This window comes from Nuphar pumila, chromosome 5 (assembly GCF_984573655.1).
Source record: "Nuphar pumila chromosome 5, dmNupPumi1.hap1.1, whole genome shotgun sequence".
NCBI lineage: Eukaryota > Viridiplantae > Streptophyta > Magnoliopsida > Nymphaeales > Nymphaeaceae > Nuphar > Nuphar pumila.
The window spans coordinates 114,475,100-114,491,576 of NC_143253.1; the positions used below are offsets into that span (position 1 = coordinate 114,475,100).

Below are 16,477 nucleotides of genomic sequence, written 5' to 3' on the forward strand. Positions count from 1 at the left end.
CAGAGAGCCCTCAGAAAGGCTCCTCAGGGAGCCCTCAGAAAAGCAAAAGTTCAAGAAAACATACATTACCTCAAGAAGGGACAAAAGAACTCAAAGCACTGAAGCCTTTTCTTTTCTTTTTAGACTAGGATTTTATTTTATTTATTCAATTCATTGGGTTGTAATAAGACCTTTCTATTCTTTTATTCGTTAAGCCCTCTGCGTAGGGCATTACTTTTTAGTGATTTATTTATTCAATTAATTCATTTTTTTTGGCAATAAAGAGTAGCATAGTTGTGTGTTTGAATACGAGTATATCCCGTTCCCTGAGATCGACCAAGACTCCACCACTCGTGCGAGCCGGTTTTTATTATTTGGTGTCTAGCTTTCACACTAGTTTTTATAAAAAATATTGCTTTTAAAAATACTTTCATAAAACTTACACCACGTAGCAATTCCGAAGTTGTTCATAGACATGCATAGACATCAATGGAGTTGGCCTCCCGTTCTCGAGCGCTCTCTTGGTTGCTCAAGCACTGCATTGAGCAAAAGAACGCCCTTGGAGGTAGAATCATTCATGCCCACATCGTCAATAGCGAGCTCCAATTCGATATCTTCTTGAGGAACAACATTGTCAATATGAACACCAAGTGTGGTCGTTTGGAAGAAGCCACATTCGAGTTTGATGGGATCTGGAAAAGGGATGTTGTGTCATGGAACTGCCTCATCAATGGCTTCTGCCAACATGGTAGAGCATTTGAGGTGTTGGGGTTATTTCAGAGCATATCGAGGGAGGGCCTGCGTCCCAACGCCTTCTCTTTTTCTGGTGTGATCACCGCTGCAGCTAATGCTAACACATCTTATGAAGGTAGTCAGGCTCATGTTCTTGCCATGAAGTTTGAAAGTTTCTTGTGTTGGGTTTCTCTCCTTTGTGGGACCCATCTATTTACTATATAAGAACTTTTCTTTAACTGATATTTATTGGCATGCTTATTGGAATCATGCATATTCATTATTCTGGAGGATTCCCACGTGGCACCTTTGATTGTCTCAAGGTCGATTTGTGGCACTTCAGCTGCACAACAATTTGTGGTTAGGCGTATCAGCTGCATAGCGATTTATGACGCTTCAGCTGCATAGCGATTTATGGCGCTTCAGCTAAATAGCAATTTGTGGGTGGCATTTTGTCTTCCACATTAAATGCGAATCTCGTTCTCTATTTAGGGAGGGGTGGTTTGACTAACAAGTGAAGGTTTTTTTTTTCACTTCTTTTGGGGCTGCTTTGTGCGGTTGGTTCTTCAGAACATTTGTATCTCTTTTCAGTGAGGTCTTTCCTCTTGTTATTTCTCTACATCTTTGTGTGTTTGTAAGGCTTATGACTTTTAGTCATTTTGTAAACTCTGTTTGAAGATAGTGGAAGAAATTGACCTATCAGTCGTCGTGGACGTACCTTAGTTTAAGGGAACCACGTAAATCTTGTTTGTTTCTTTACTTTCTGTTGATATATATATATATATATATATATATATATATATATATATATATATATATATATATATATATATATTGTTTCCATTGTTTTTTACTTGGGAGAAAGCCTATTTTTCTCAACATGTGGTATTAGAGCCAGTTTCGATTCATTATATTTTGTGTGTGAAAATTATGGAAAACAACGTGCATAAAACTTTGAACAAAGCAAGCAATAGGCCTTTCAGGAGTGTAGTCCACCTCAAAAACAAAGTGAAGTGTGAACTCTAGATTGCTACTTTGATTGTTCTTTGATGCTTTTCTCTTCCTTTTTTTTTCTTTTAATTGACTTACCCAACAATAATGGAAATTTATATTTGAGGTCACTTTCACACGTGGATTTCACTGTCAGTGTTTGTTACAATTTATAAGCTATTTGTAAAGAAAGTTCAGTTGAAGAGGGATTACCAATTCTAACCCAAGGTTTCCAGTTGGAGATTTGTTCACATCACATAGTTGTGCACATCCAAGGACAACTATAGTTGGTTCCAGTACATCTTTGTGAACTTTGTCACTTCTGATAGGAAGCATTTATCCTGGTGGTTTTGCAGTCAGACATGAGACTAGTGTCTGTAACAATATTATTTTTGAAATGTGATTGATGAAAGTTATAAATTTCAATATCTTTCTTGATGTTCTCATAATTGTTTGTTACATCTTCGGTCAGGAAAGAACCTTATTATGTATTTGAATAGTTCATTTAAGTTTATAATTTCTAGATGTTTTGTGAGTGTGAAGTGCTCGAAGTGAGTGCATGGCAAGCAAATGCGGAGGTTGTCTTGATCATGATCATGATCAGGAAATGTTTGAAGATGTGAGGGTTGTTGCAATGGAGACAAATGGTTAATTGGTGGATTCAAGTTTGGTATTGCATAAGGAATCAGAAAAGTTAGTTCTTTGGCAAGAGAGTTAGGCCGTTGCTTTTGGGCTGATTATCTTTCTGGCAGGACAATTGATTGGCATCACCAAGAACCTTCTGTTTAGTGAATGCGACTCTGACCAAGTACATTTCAAGGATTTCGAGTAAAGGGAAATCATCAATAAAGATGCTAACCAGTTCCATTATTTTGTTAGGGGGAGGTTCTTGTGGAGATTATTGGTGAGAACCTTATCGAATGGGATGCCTAAGGTCATTAGGAGTTTGTGAGCTGAGTGTAGGATGTAGAGGAGACCTTGGTTCACCCTTGAGATAAAAAGGAACCGACGGCAGCTCATAACCAGATGTGATGTTTACTCTCTCTCTGGGGACTAGGCAAAGGCCAGAAGTGGCTGGAAATGATTCTACTATTATTCCAAGCTGTGGTTACTATTTGATATGTTAACTTGCATATTTATACATCATCAAAAGTATGGTATAACTATTTACAATTGATAAAAAATGGGGAGAGAGAGAGAGAGAGAGAGAGAGAGAGAGAGAGAGAGAGAGAGAGAGAGAGAGAGAGAGAGAGAGAGAGAGAGGAAATGATCGATTCTACAATTATTCTAAGCTGTGTTTACCACCTGATGTGTTAATTTACATCTTTATACATCAACAAAAGTATGGTATGACTACTTACAATTGAAAAGGTGGAGACATAGAGAGAGAGACTATCTACAACAAGTTTGTGCGTGTGCTTTGAGCCTAGGAGGATTTCAGCCTGTCTAAACGTAATGTTGCCTGCAAAAAATAATTAAAAAGAAAATAATAAGGTAAATGAAACTTGAAGTTTTAAAAAACTTGGAAGTTGTCACCTATGAGTTGGCCTAGCCTGCCTTGAACATGGTTATATATCAAGGAATCAACATGACTAACTAAAGAACTTACCAAGAAAGCGTGGAGGTCGTTGAGAATTGGTGTAAATGATGACACCAAGTTGTTGATTTCTTCTTTCATCACTTCATAATCTGCTCTTTCCTCCATGATCAGATTCATGAGAACTTTTCTTTCCGGAATCAACTTCAGAGCAACCTGCTCCAAATTTTAGTGCTAACATTAAGAGTTAGTCCAAGTGATTTATTATTAAGTGGCATATTTTAGAAGTTTGCTATCGTTCATGATAGGTGATCCCCAACAACTCGAGCTCAATGACCACCATATCGCTTAAGCTTGGCATTTGCTTCATGCCCTTTCCTGTGAATCTTTTTCCTAAGGGGAGTGAAACAAAAAGAGCCCACATCATAACCTACATAATAAATGCAATAAAGGCTTCTTTTCTATCAAAATGAGTTCACTTCTCCCATGGGAAAACAGTTTGCCGCCTGGAGACTCTTTTTGCGGGGACCTTTGGTATAACAAATTCTCCCCCTAGGGAGAGTTTGTTACACTCCCACTCAAGGAAGCCTCTTTCCTTTGAAAGGGTCACTTTGGAGGGAAAGTGTTTTCCCAGGAGAGGAGGTATGAAACCCATTTTCACAGGAAAGCTGCTTTTTCGCATTTATTATGTGAGTCCCACCATATATTTCCTATTTGTTTCACTCTTTGCAGGAAAGCAGCCATATTTCCTATGAAAGAGAGTCTCTTTAATAGGAAAGGGCATGAAACAGAAACACTTTGGAGGTAAAGTGTTTCAAGGGGAGGTATACAAAAAAGAGAGAGAGAGAGAGAAAAAGCTCTTTGAGCCCTAAGAACAAACAAGATTTAGGGTAATTTATCCATAGGCACTTAACATACGGAAATTTCAAATTTAGCCACCTAAGTTTTAAATATTTAAGTGCTTTTCTTTTTTAAAAATTGCTCAGATGGATGCCTTGGTTACTATTTTGACTATATTAGGTTATATAAAAAGTTACTCAGTTCGCTATCTGAGCAATTTCGTGAAAAGGTAAAAGCTAATGTTAAATATTTGAAAACTAAGGTGGATAAAAGTAAATTTGGCATACAGGTGCCTATACATAAATTACTCAAAAATTGATGTGCAACAGAAAAAAATCTTGTGTTTGGCTACATCCATGTGATAAAGAATTCTAATAACTTTCTCATGTTTTTTTAGGTTTATGGAATTTGATTGAATCCAATTCCATGGATAATTGGTTTCCATGGAACTCATAATTAGCAGAGTTATAAGAAGCATGCTTGTTTAAGTTCTTCCAAGTAGAAAATACCCATTAGAATTTCATTGTTTCCAGCTAGACAAATGAATTTTTTATTGAAAGTACAGATTATAATCAAAGTTCGTTGACATAAATTCATCAAGTTGGTTTATATTTTAATTCCAAACTCAAAAAGTACTTTGCAATTGGTCAATTTCATAGGAAACCAACCTATTCTCCTTCTCATGACAGGTCTCTTTCACCTCACACAAGATTGTTCGGATGTGCTTAACATGAGCTCATGACAATTATGGGTTTGGTCCCCACTTTGGTTTGACCTTGTTGGGTCCATGAAATGATACCAAGAGGCTTGATCCAAGTCCAACTTAGATTGGATCAGCCTGCATTTTACCTGGTCCAGGTATGCCATTTTAATAATCTTAGTTGAGAATTCTGGTCTCTAACAGGGTCCAACTCATTCCCGAGCTCATGCATAAATTTAGATCTGAATCGGGTCCAAATCCATAGAGGACTTACTGTAACTGAAGTTGGATCTAGTTCAGGATCAGCCATGGCCCTGCCTTGATCTAACCCGTTTCAGCCTGCCTTCTAGGCTTTAATATACATCTCAAGGGCTTCTCAAGGTGAGAGACCTGATCCAGTTCAAGGCCTAGCTAGGTCAGAGTCAATGGAGCACAACTTACCTTGTAAGCAGCGGAGGCGATCCAACCGTGCCAAGGTTGTAGAGTCTCAGCATATGACTCCTCGACGATGTGGATCAGATCCCGGTCCGCATCAGCCATCAATTTGACTAGGAAACCCATGGCAAAGTCCATTGACCTGGAAACAGAAACAAGTGGAAGTGAATTCTGAGAAATGGAATTTGACTTTTGAAAGTTAATCCTGATGAAGACAATCCAGGTCTTCTCCTTTCCCTTGTTTGGGTTAATAAAGATATATATCCTTGTTTGTGTAGAATGGAACTTGTTCATTGCCACCTTGATAGAAAGTGATAGTTTGGTGGAACTTGTTTTCCATGGAACAGGGTTCCAGCAATCCAAACACAACCATAGAAGGTAATTGGGGATCTCTCAGAATTTACTATTGTAAAGTGCACCATGACAAAAAAATCCCACGGAAAATCCAACTTTTTCAGGGAATTGCCATAATTCTCCACTTCCATCGGCATGTTCTCAAACAGAAATAAGGATTCCAATTTCTTCTGATTTTCCATCAATAGTTGTCAAAACTCTACTCAAAGCATGTTTTTTTCAATAAAACTGTGAAAAAACAAAAAAAGACAAAATTCCATTTTTTTGGAAATGCTAAGCAAAAAGACTCATTCTTTCGAGAGAAACATTTTGAGCACATAAAAAAAATAATTAAAAAACTCTTAATTTAGATCCAAATTTATTATATCTTGGTTTTGGATCACGTTGAGTCTTGGATCCAGATACTGTAGTTCCTATTACCAACATTGCTACGAGAGATTAAAAAAAAAATCACAAAGTGAAAAATTACCCTACAAATAATTCTTTTTTTTTTTACAAAAGCAGCCTTCAATTATGAGAATAATAGTATTTAAGAATACAGACAATCACACAAGGTTGTCCTGAGTGTATTTGTGGGGCCCCACCAAACCTGCCCGTCTGGCCCCCCTTAGCCAAGATAGAGAAATTGGAAAAATAAGTCCAGAAATTTTGTGTATACTAATTACTGTACGTGTACATGTACGGGATAACAGTACTGACTCAAAGGGCAGAGCTTCCCAAGTCCAGGGTCCGTGTCAGGGACTCAATGAGAATCCGGAGCATTGGGTCCGAAGACAGGAGGTCCATGGGAGTATAAATGGATCAGACTCTGGTGGACCTCCGATTTGAAATATGACATAGTATTCTTTAATACGAACGACCTCGGCGATCGCTGGCCCCTGTTTGTGTAATGGTTGGATTTTCCTTAGGACTAATTTACCAGGTCATATAATATAGTATATGCAGTAAATCAAGTTTGTTAGTTCATGCATGTGCCCAGGAAAGATAGCATTTTGCATCTTGCGAAAAACAATTCTCTGTCTGTGGGCCCCACACAAAGCCGACAAGAACAGGAGACAGCAACCCCTTCTTTTTTCCATGGAAATCATTTTCCCATTCAATTTTATGCCAACTCGGATCGAGATGCGATCCATTGACCGCCCTCATCAGCAGAAACTGGAAAGGCAATCGTTTCAGGGAGCGGTCCAGCATGATACAGTTGTGCTGGATCATCGCGGCACTATCAGACAAAAAGTGCTCAAACGCCAAACGAGAAACTGGTGAGGAAGGTACCAACTGGGGCTCAGCGTGATTGGTAGGAACTGTCAGTAAACTTATCCCTGTGGTGGAACGTTGAAGGTTCAAAACCCTGTGGTACGTTAAATAATAACTGGTGGTGGGGTCAGCGTTAGGGATGGCAGTGGACTGGGGGAAAGCGGCCCCGCCTCGCCCCGTTTGGACCGGGGATGAAGGGTATGGAGGCGGGGACGAAAGTTAAAATCCATCCCCGTTCGGGGATGGAGGCGGGGATGGACGTACCCTTTTCCCCGCCCCTGCCACTATTCCCCGCCTCATCCCCGTTTGAACCGGGGATGGAGGACATGAAACGGGGATGAAGGCGGGGGTGGAGGTTAAAATCTTGAGGCAGGGCGGGGGTGAAGACCTTGTCCCCGCCCTGCCCTACTGCCATCCCTAGTCAGCGTAATCCCAGTCTGCCTTTAAAAAAAACAAAACAGGTGATGATAGCGGTGGGCCCATTGATTACTCCCCACCAAACAAGATGCGGCGCTCGGCCACGGAATCTATTATGCTGGAACCAGCACAAAAACCCTAATCCAAAACCCAAAATAGTTTTTTCAGATTCCGAGTAGGGATGGCAGTGGACCCGAGGGACAAGGCCCCCCGCCCTGTCTTGCCCCATTTGAACCAAGGATGAAGGGCATGAAACGGGGATGGAGGCCGAGATGAAGGTTAAAATCTATCCCCATGCAGGGATGGACTTATGCTTTCCTCCACCCCACCCCGTCTCAATCCTCGCTTTGCCCTGCCTCACCCCGTCCCCAATCCTTCAAGGGATGACTATAGACCAAGGGAAAATGAGGTCCCGACCCCTTTGGATAGGGGATGGAGGACATGAAATGGGGATGAAGGCAGGGGTGAAGGTTAAAATCCATCCTCGCACAGGGATGAGGGTTCGGATTTTGAAACAAGGCGAAGGTGGAGACCTTATCCCGGGCCCCTGCCCCGGTCCACTGCCATCCCTAATTCCAAGTTATGCAAAACCTGTGACAAACCCTAGAAAAAAGCACATCGTGGCAGGCACACGCTCACACATATATGTGGACCAAACCCAGCAAATGATCCAGGGAAACCAAGTCCAGTTAAGGTTAACCTTTTTTTTTTGGATAATCCAAGGGATAAACACCTCGACGGCATATTGGCTGGCCTCTAGTTGGTAAAAGCCCCCTGAAGTACCTTGGGGCAAGGGACGCCACTCATGAGTTTCGAACTTGTGACCTTCACAAGTCGTCCCTATCAGATGAACGAAAGCCCTTGTGAGCCCAGTTAGGGTTAAGTTTTTGATAAGCATATGGCCCATTGGAATAAGCTCAATTTGAGTTCAATAGACCACTTCATTTGCACCAAAGGTCCGCGAGGGGTTAGACCTAGTCGACCACATTTTGAGTAGGGTCATGCTAGTAAGCCCTAGCGCCCCCTACATTGGGCTCGATGATCAATCAAATTTTGTAAACAAACCAAACCAAACCTAGCGTTGATGGGTAAGATGGATCTAGTTGAATGAAGATGCAGAGAGAAATCAGGAAGAGGGTTCCTACCATTCTCCAAGTATGAATTGTGAAAAGTCAGTACCCAGACTAAGTAGGGAAATATAAGTTATTCAGCATGATGAAGGAAAGAGAAGGAGACCAAACCTGGTTAGCCAAAGGACAGCCCTGGTGCAGCTCAAGGGATTTCTTGCAGTCCCTTCTTCAGCCTCCCTCTTCACTATGCCAGTCAAACATGAGAAGGATGAAGGGTTTGATTTGTACATCATCTCCACCCTCTATTTTTCGCTTACCAATAAACATAAAAATTAAATAATTACAAATCAAAACATCCACCAACTCCACCAAATATCCAACACGAGCTTAAGAATTGAGGGTGAGACTCCCTAGGGGCAATTTCGTCATTTTCAGTAGAGAGAGAGAAACTCACCTCAATGTTCTGCCGTAGATCTTGTCTTAGCACCCTCATCGTCGGTCCGATCCTGTCTGCACAGAAAGAAAAAGACCAAAATACCCCAAGTTGTTGATTGGTTCATTATGCTGGTATCCTACAGAGAGAGAGAGAGAGAGAGAGAGAGAGAGAGAGAGAGAGAGAGAGGTACCTAAGATTGTCAAGGCTGAGTTGCAGGCGGCGAGGAAGGGCAAGGTGGAGAAGCGACTGCCACCGTCCGATCTTAGCTGATGGACGGCATCGATGGCTGTCTGGATGGCAGGGGCGTTGTTCTCACCGTCCATCTGCGGGGGGTCGATGATGAACTTGGTCTGGCGCCCTACAACGGCACCCTTCATCATGATCATAGGGGCCGGAGATTGGACCTCTCTATATTCAATCTTCACCACCCTTTCTCTTTTTTTCTAGAGAGAGAAAGTCAACGATGAGAAGGCTTGAAAGAGGGAGAGGGAGAGAGGGAGAGGAGGGAGGGAGCCATCGCCATGGTCGTCTCTCTCTCTTACTTGTCCCTATTTTATATCTATGTATAATATATTCAATTATTTGCTCTGCTTTGATAAGCTTGTTAATGTATTCACTCAATATTTATCAATATACCTAAACATCAAATGACGTCCTCTGTCTCGATATATATATATTTTTTTTTATACTTTTTTTTTTATATTTACATGAAGAAACCACCCCCACGATCATAGACAGCTTTGCCTGCCATACTTAAGGTCGCTATCCTGGCAGAGTAAAACTCCATGGGCGTAAACCCTTGCATATATAGTAATTAGTTAATAATTTTAGTTGTTTAATAGTTTTACTTTATCGTAGTTGGTTAATAATTTCAGTTTACCATGGTTTATTGTTTGCATATGTATACCTCTTCTAACGGTTTTTAATAATTATTATTATTATTTAACTTACTATGACATATTAGTAAGTTGGTAACAGTATTTTCTTTTTTATAACGAAGAAAAACCATTCAATTAGCTCACCTAGCTAGTTCATTACTGTAGAACCCAAGTCCTCCTTGTCTACTAGGGAGCACACTCAATGTTGGCCTTGCAGCAAAGGACACGTACTTGTGGGTTTTGAACTGGTGACCTCTCGTCAGCTTGGTAGCTTTCACGAGTGGTCCCTACAATCTTTGTGCAGAACCAAGTGTGGTGATTACGTTTTTCTTATCATCATAGTAACAGCTAAGTGATGAATAAATATAAAGTAAACTTGGATTTGAGAAACGATGTGAACATCATAAATTTGCTAATATAGACATTGAGAAATGGTTTGATTTTCATGTTAAGGAAAATGGTATATCTAAATGCAACTCCCATGGGGGTCACCCTATTGCGCAAGACGACTCCTCGAGGGCAAAGGATAAGGTCACAGAGTTTTACGCTGCCAGGACAGCGACAGTAAGTACGACAGGCAGAGCCAACGCGGCTAGGTCTTTGATCCTGTGGGTGGTTTCTCTGTGAAAAGAAGAATGGATTGAGGGCAGAGACTATCATCAAATGGGGTAGAAGGCTCTTCCTTGAGCTAAGAGGCATGGACTTGTCTTGATAATCTAAAACCATATATTTTAATTTCATCCCAATTGTCAACTCATATTCAACTTTTCATCAAACACTCTTAAGTAGGACCCACTTCTTTTAGGGGGAGATGCTGTGGTCCCAGCATGGCCATGGGATCCACTTAGTTTGGAGGGTCCATTACTCGTTATTGGGGTCCACTTCTCTCCAAGAGCCTTTCCTTAACGACCAAATTACGTCCAGTCCGTGATGGATCGGATCTACTTAGTTTGGAGGGTCCATTAGTGATGAATGGGGTCCACTTCTCCGAGAGTCTTTGCGTAGTTGTGGAGCTGAACAACCAAAATGCAGACAGAAGGTGATGGATCCCCGTATAGGATTTTTCTGATGGATCTCGGTATAAAGTGTTCTCCAACAATAGTACCAAGTAGGGGGTGTCAGTGGTTGGATTTGACTCGGACCTGACAGGTACCAAACCCTATAGGGTCAGGGATTGGTGATAAACAAGGAGGTCCGATTAGAATCTGGGTCAGACTCAAAGGGTCTGATTAATATATGGAGCTGGGAATAGTTTGTGAAATTTCAGACCAGACTCGGGCTGACCCGAGTTCCGATTAAAATCCATAAATTTTTAATGTTAAAAAAATAAAAATATGTTATTTTACCGGGTATGGTTCGAGTTTGGTTCATGTAATCCTTATAGGATCCAGGTATGATTTCTCTTATGGTGGATCCAATAGACCCTATCCGGACCTGATACCAGCATCTCAAATCAGATCTGGGTTTCATCCCACTTGGGTCCAGGTCATACCCAACCATTGACACCCCTAGTACCAAGCCATCAAAGAAACATCACAAAATGGATCAGTTTGATTGGAAAATTTGGACCGAAATTATTGGGTTTATATCCATATGTATTTGAATTCAAAGGATAAGGTTTTTACTAACTCAGATTAAGAGCAATACGCTCTATTCATATCCAGATTTCAGTTTTATATTCAACCTATTTTTTTAGATCCAATTCAGTTTAGTATCCAGTTCATTTCAAAACCTATATATTCTGTTTAGGTAATTAGGGTTTCTGCTCATAGATGGAGGATTAGGTAGAACCTTTCGGAGAGATTCGCGGTCCAGATCCAATATAACATATTCACTGGTTTGCATTTTAAACTTTGAAGAAAAGCTGAGGTGTTGACTAGGCTAGTCTGAAGCTGAGTTGACTTCCAGTTGGGTTCGACAATCCAGTTCGAGGAAACGAACCTTCCCAGTACAAGTTCTTTGCTCCTTGACTCAACTTGGAAGGCCGAGCCTGGTCTGAGTGAGTTGGTGACTTTCCTCAGACCAAAACTGTCTTTAGTTAGCCAGACCAAGAATGTGGAGCCCAGACTAGGCTCGGTTCGGCTTCTACATGTTTGGATGGGACTCAAGCCGGGGCAGAGCCAGGAATATAAACTAGGGTGAACACAAATGCACAGTAATGTTTGTAGCAAACATGTGTGAAGTGAATCCAAATCTGGTATTCAAACAAATCCAAATTCAAATATATGCAGAAAATGTATCTGGAGTACTATCTTTTTTTTCATATGAATCTGAAATCTAAATGTGAATTCCAATTTGATTAGGTAAGATTCAATAAAGGCTACATCAACTGAATCTTTCACTTTACATCTGCGCGTGGGCTTGGAAATGGACTGGGTCTGGGCTGATCGGGTGATGACTCCAATTTTCAATAAGTGGATCTAATTTTGCATGCGGATCTTACTCCGAACACATGATAGAGTTATGGATCCATATGTGACCCAATCCCCTCTTGACACTGTATTTGTAAAAAAATGGGTCAAGTATATTGGTTTTCTCATATAATTTGTAAAATGAGTTGGATCAGGCCGAGTTCTGAACATATTTTTATCTTTCCGTTTCTAACTCAGATCTGAGTAGGATCAGGGTGGGCATCGTTCCTCTTTTTGGGTCCGCCCCTAGACTTAAAGATTTGACCAATCTAAAGTCAACTTAGACACCACAAGGGCGTGCTGCATTGTTGTTTTCATGACTTCATCACCTTAATGTGAGGCTTCAGGTTGAGGCCAAGCACAGTTTTGTTATACGTGTTGGATGGGCTGTAAATGGGTCGGGTTTATCTTAGGTACTCGGTGCGACCTGAAGCTAGACATTCAGGTACAAGCATAAAATATGTCTCGACTGAATGTTATTTGACTTGACCCAAACCCAACCCAAATAACATGTGGGTTGGGTTTGAGCTATGATTTGTTTTTTGAATATCTGGCCCGACCATGACTGACCAGTAGGGATGGCAGTGGACCGGGGGAAAGCAGGCCCCCACCCTGTTTGGACCGGGGATGAAGGGTATGAAACTGGGATGGAGGCGGGGACGGAGGTTAAAAATCCATCCCCGTTCGGGGATGGAGGCGGGGATGGACTTACACTTTCCCCCGCCCCACCCCATCCCGATTAAAAAAATTACTAAGTTACTAACCTTGTGCAGCAGCAGCACGTTCGTCTGACCTCAGCCCTCTCTCTCTCTCTCTCCACCATCGGCAACCATCATCATCGAAGTCCGTCGAGGGACGGGGGAAGTGATGTCAGACGATAGCAAGAAGGCGTTGCTTTTGAGGATAGAGGACGATCGCGACTGCGAGGAGTTGCCGACTTCCACCCCGTCCATTGACGGCCGTAATGGCCACCAATCACCATGTCCTGAAACAGGCACCACCATTCTAGAGACTCGTTCTTGGGCATTTCGATCGTGGCCCGGCGATGCAAGCTCCAATGAAAATCACTCTGCCCCGACGACATCTGCAATGACATCTCTCGGCAAATCCTACCCACCGGCACCTGATAAAAGGGAAACTAAAAAAGGGTAATCTCTATTTTTTTTTAATATTAGAAACAAAAATACAAACGGGACGGGACGAGGACGGGGCAGGGGTGGGGACGGGGATAATTTGTTTGAGACGGGGCGGGGGTGGAGGTCCAAAATCCCCCCGGGGATGGACCGGGAATGGACGTTAGCTTTTTGAGACGGGGCCGGGGTGGAGACCTTGTCCCCCGCCCCCTGCCATCCCTACTGACCAAAGTATATTTTCTTATATATTACACTTAAGAATAATGAACAAATCTATTATATATATAGCATTTGCTACCGTCCTGGGTAAGGAACCCTAGTTGAAACTCATAAGGGAAGGTTGTTTTAACTAAATCTGACATCAGGACGTGTTGATCAAAATAGTAAAAATCAACCCTCATATTATAGTTTTGAAGTAAAAAAATATGATTTTTTGATGTCTAAAAATTTGATATATTTTAGGCTGTTGTTTTTTTAACCCTCATAAAATCTGATATTTACCTCAGAAAAACATGATTCAAAGGTCAGTTTCTGTAGAACTTAATATGTAAATCACATCTTTAGGGGATCTGTAATAAATATCGTGAGATTTATAAAAATCTCACAATAATATCGCAAGAAATTGCTTGAAAGTTTAAAACGACAATTTTTGGCCAGATTTTTAATGTGACAAATATCACGTTATTTACTATTTTAGCAGGTATTTATCATGAGATTTTCATTTTTAAATGTGTTATATTTATATTTCCCTATAAAAATTAATTTTTTATTGCCAATTTTTTTTAGAAAAAAATACAATCTCCTGAGTTTTTGACTCAAGATTTTGCCGTTTTTAACTTTTGTCACTATGCCACATATATATATATATATATATATATATATATATATATATATATATATATATATATATATAGAGAGAGAGAGAGAGAGAGAGAGAGAGAGAGAGAGAGAGAGAGAGAGAGAGAGAGAGAGTAACATCGAACTCACTTAGGACATGCATACGATTCAGCTGTCTTGGCTGTAATGCAAAAAGCCATGGGTTTTGGTAGAATCGAACGGTATCACACGAGGCCTATGCAAGTGGGAGAACCTCTTTTCCCACATAAGGAGGCCCCAAAATTTTAGAAGTACCTCGCTTTCTGCTTCTAGAATCACTTCTTGCTTCCGCTTTCTCGACTGATAACTCTAGTTTTAACATTCTTGGTTGGCATCATGAACTTTGCTTTCCTGGTCTTGTGGATTGGACAATGGTGGTGAGAAAATCTATAGATGATCATATGCACATGGGGGACATGTTTGGAATGGTTTTGACGGGTTCTATTTTCTCGACCTGAAATCTTGTAAATGAGATAAAATTTGGTCATGGCAGCATGAAGTATAAACCATAGCAATCAATCTGGAAACAAAATGGAAACAAGAAGTGTTGTGAAGCGAAAGCAGAAAAACAAGTGTTAAAAACTGGTATGAAGTAAGAAGCGAGAATCCAGAAGCGAGAAGCGAGAAGCGGTTGTAAAGTGATTATGTAAGTGCATGAAAAATGAAGAGGAAACATAAATATAAATGACAAAACTCAAATACGAAATAACCAACGGAGGGCTCAGCTTGTTTGCTAGCAGTGAGTGCACCTCACCTTGCGCTTGTGACATTGTAGATTCAAATCCCAATGGTTATGGTTGTATAACTGGTGGGTGGGTGGAAAAATTACATGAACACAAGTATAAAACTATATAAAAGCAATATTCAAATTTATTATAAAAAAGCATTATTTTTAAATAAAAAAGTAAAAAAATGGAGAAATGTAAGAAAAAGCATGAGCAAACACTAATAAAACTAAAGAGAATTGATTTGAGAAACCAGGTGGCAGCAAGCTTTCCACTAAAAAAATTTGAGTTTCTCATATTTCAAAAGCAAGTTTTTCAAAGCTTTCTCTTTTTTTGGGAAGCCAAGAGTTTCCAGCTTCCCCAACATGCTTTCCCAATGTAGTAGTAAGAAGCTTCCAGTAACTATAGTACATAAACTAGTAAGTAGCAGTCCGATCTACTAGACTTTTCAAATTGGAGCTGGTACTTTATATCAGACCTACATTTTATATTCATCTAAGCTCGTCCCGTTTGAATTTTTGATATGAAACATTGCCATTTAATATTTGGACGTGATTCAAGTCTACTGCATCGGATTATATCCTATACTTTGGATCAGACTTGATGCTCAATATTTGGATTGGTATCGGGGTCTATTATACTCCGGAACCACCTCCTTATCTGACCAATCTCATTAGCCGATCAGCTCCACAGGGTGAGAGAGAAGATGGCCTCCTTGGGAGCAGCTCTCTCCCCTAGAGTCGGGAAAGTGAGAACAGGAAGTGAGGTACTTTCAAAATTTTAAGAAGCCAAAAGCATGGGATAACTTAAAAGCAAACTAGAAATCATCTCGAAAGGAAGTGAGGAGAAGCAAAAAATTAAAATTAAAATTAAAAATAAAAATAAAAATAAAAAAGAAAGCGAGCTTGTCCTAAATTGAGAAGTTGCGTTACCCAGCTAGCACGTTTCGGAAGCACGACGTTTCACGCTTTTGAAACGCGCTTCGGGGAAGTGCATTTCCCAATTCAGTAACTCTGCTCCCCGCCCACGCCCTCCGCATGCTCTCCTCCGTGGCCGGAGTCTCTTCTTCTCCCGAAACTACCCTCGCTCTTTCTCTGGAAACCCCTCGCTGCCCCCTCGCCCCCTCCGACTCGGAAACGCTCTGCCTGCGAGAAGGATAACGGTTTGCGCCACCTGAACCAAATCGGGTAGCGTCTCACTAGGGTTTCGAGCTCCTGATTTTGAGGTCTGTTTTTTTTTTTAACTTCTATTTAAGTTTAACCATTTTTGGAAAGAATTCGTTTTCTTGTTCTTTTTTTTTACGATTTTTTTTTCGCGCCAGATTTATTTGGAATTTGGTTTATTTTAGATAATTGTTGATTTTTTCTCTTACTTTTTAGCTTCCAGAGCCACTGACGGGGAAAATCTGGAAATTAGATGACTTTGAGTCTTATCCTGCTTTGCGAAATTTCCGGAAATTTTCAACTTTTAGTCTATCTGGAATTTGTGGGGTGTAATAAATCTGGTTTCCCCTCTTTTTTTGTTCAATTATTCCCTTAATTGATGATTTTTTTCTGTCATTAATTTAAACGTTGATGCTTCGTTCCACCTGTCATTACTCTAAAAGTTGGATTTCAAGACGAAATTGTGATAAACACATCCGTTTGTTTTAAGATTTGTTGCAATTAATCATGATGCATTCTTTTACTTTTGTGAATTTCGTATTTGCCT

At 40.6% G+C, this 16,477-nt stretch overlaps 1 protein-coding gene across 1 annotated transcript; it reads right to left on the bottom strand.

Annotated features, from left to right (window-relative positions):
- Nucleotides 1–3,094: 3,094 nt before the first annotated feature.
- Nucleotides 3,095–9,066, bottom strand: LOC149838231 (glycolipid transfer protein 3-like). Its single transcript, XM_090007631.1, has 6 exons — nucleotides 8,935–9,066; nucleotides 8,763–8,818; nucleotides 8,480–8,610; nucleotides 5,220–5,355; nucleotides 3,311–3,454; nucleotides 3,095–3,163 (listed from the first exon to the last, which is right to left on the bottom strand). Exons 2-6 carry the CDS (start codon nucleotides 8,799–8,801, stop codon nucleotides 3,128–3,130), a joined length of 486 nt encoding a protein of 161 aa, XP_089863757.1. The 5' UTR covers nucleotides 8,802–8,818; nucleotides 8,935–9,066; the 3' UTR covers nucleotides 3,095–3,127.
- Nucleotides 9,067–16,477: the final 7,411 nt, after the last annotated feature.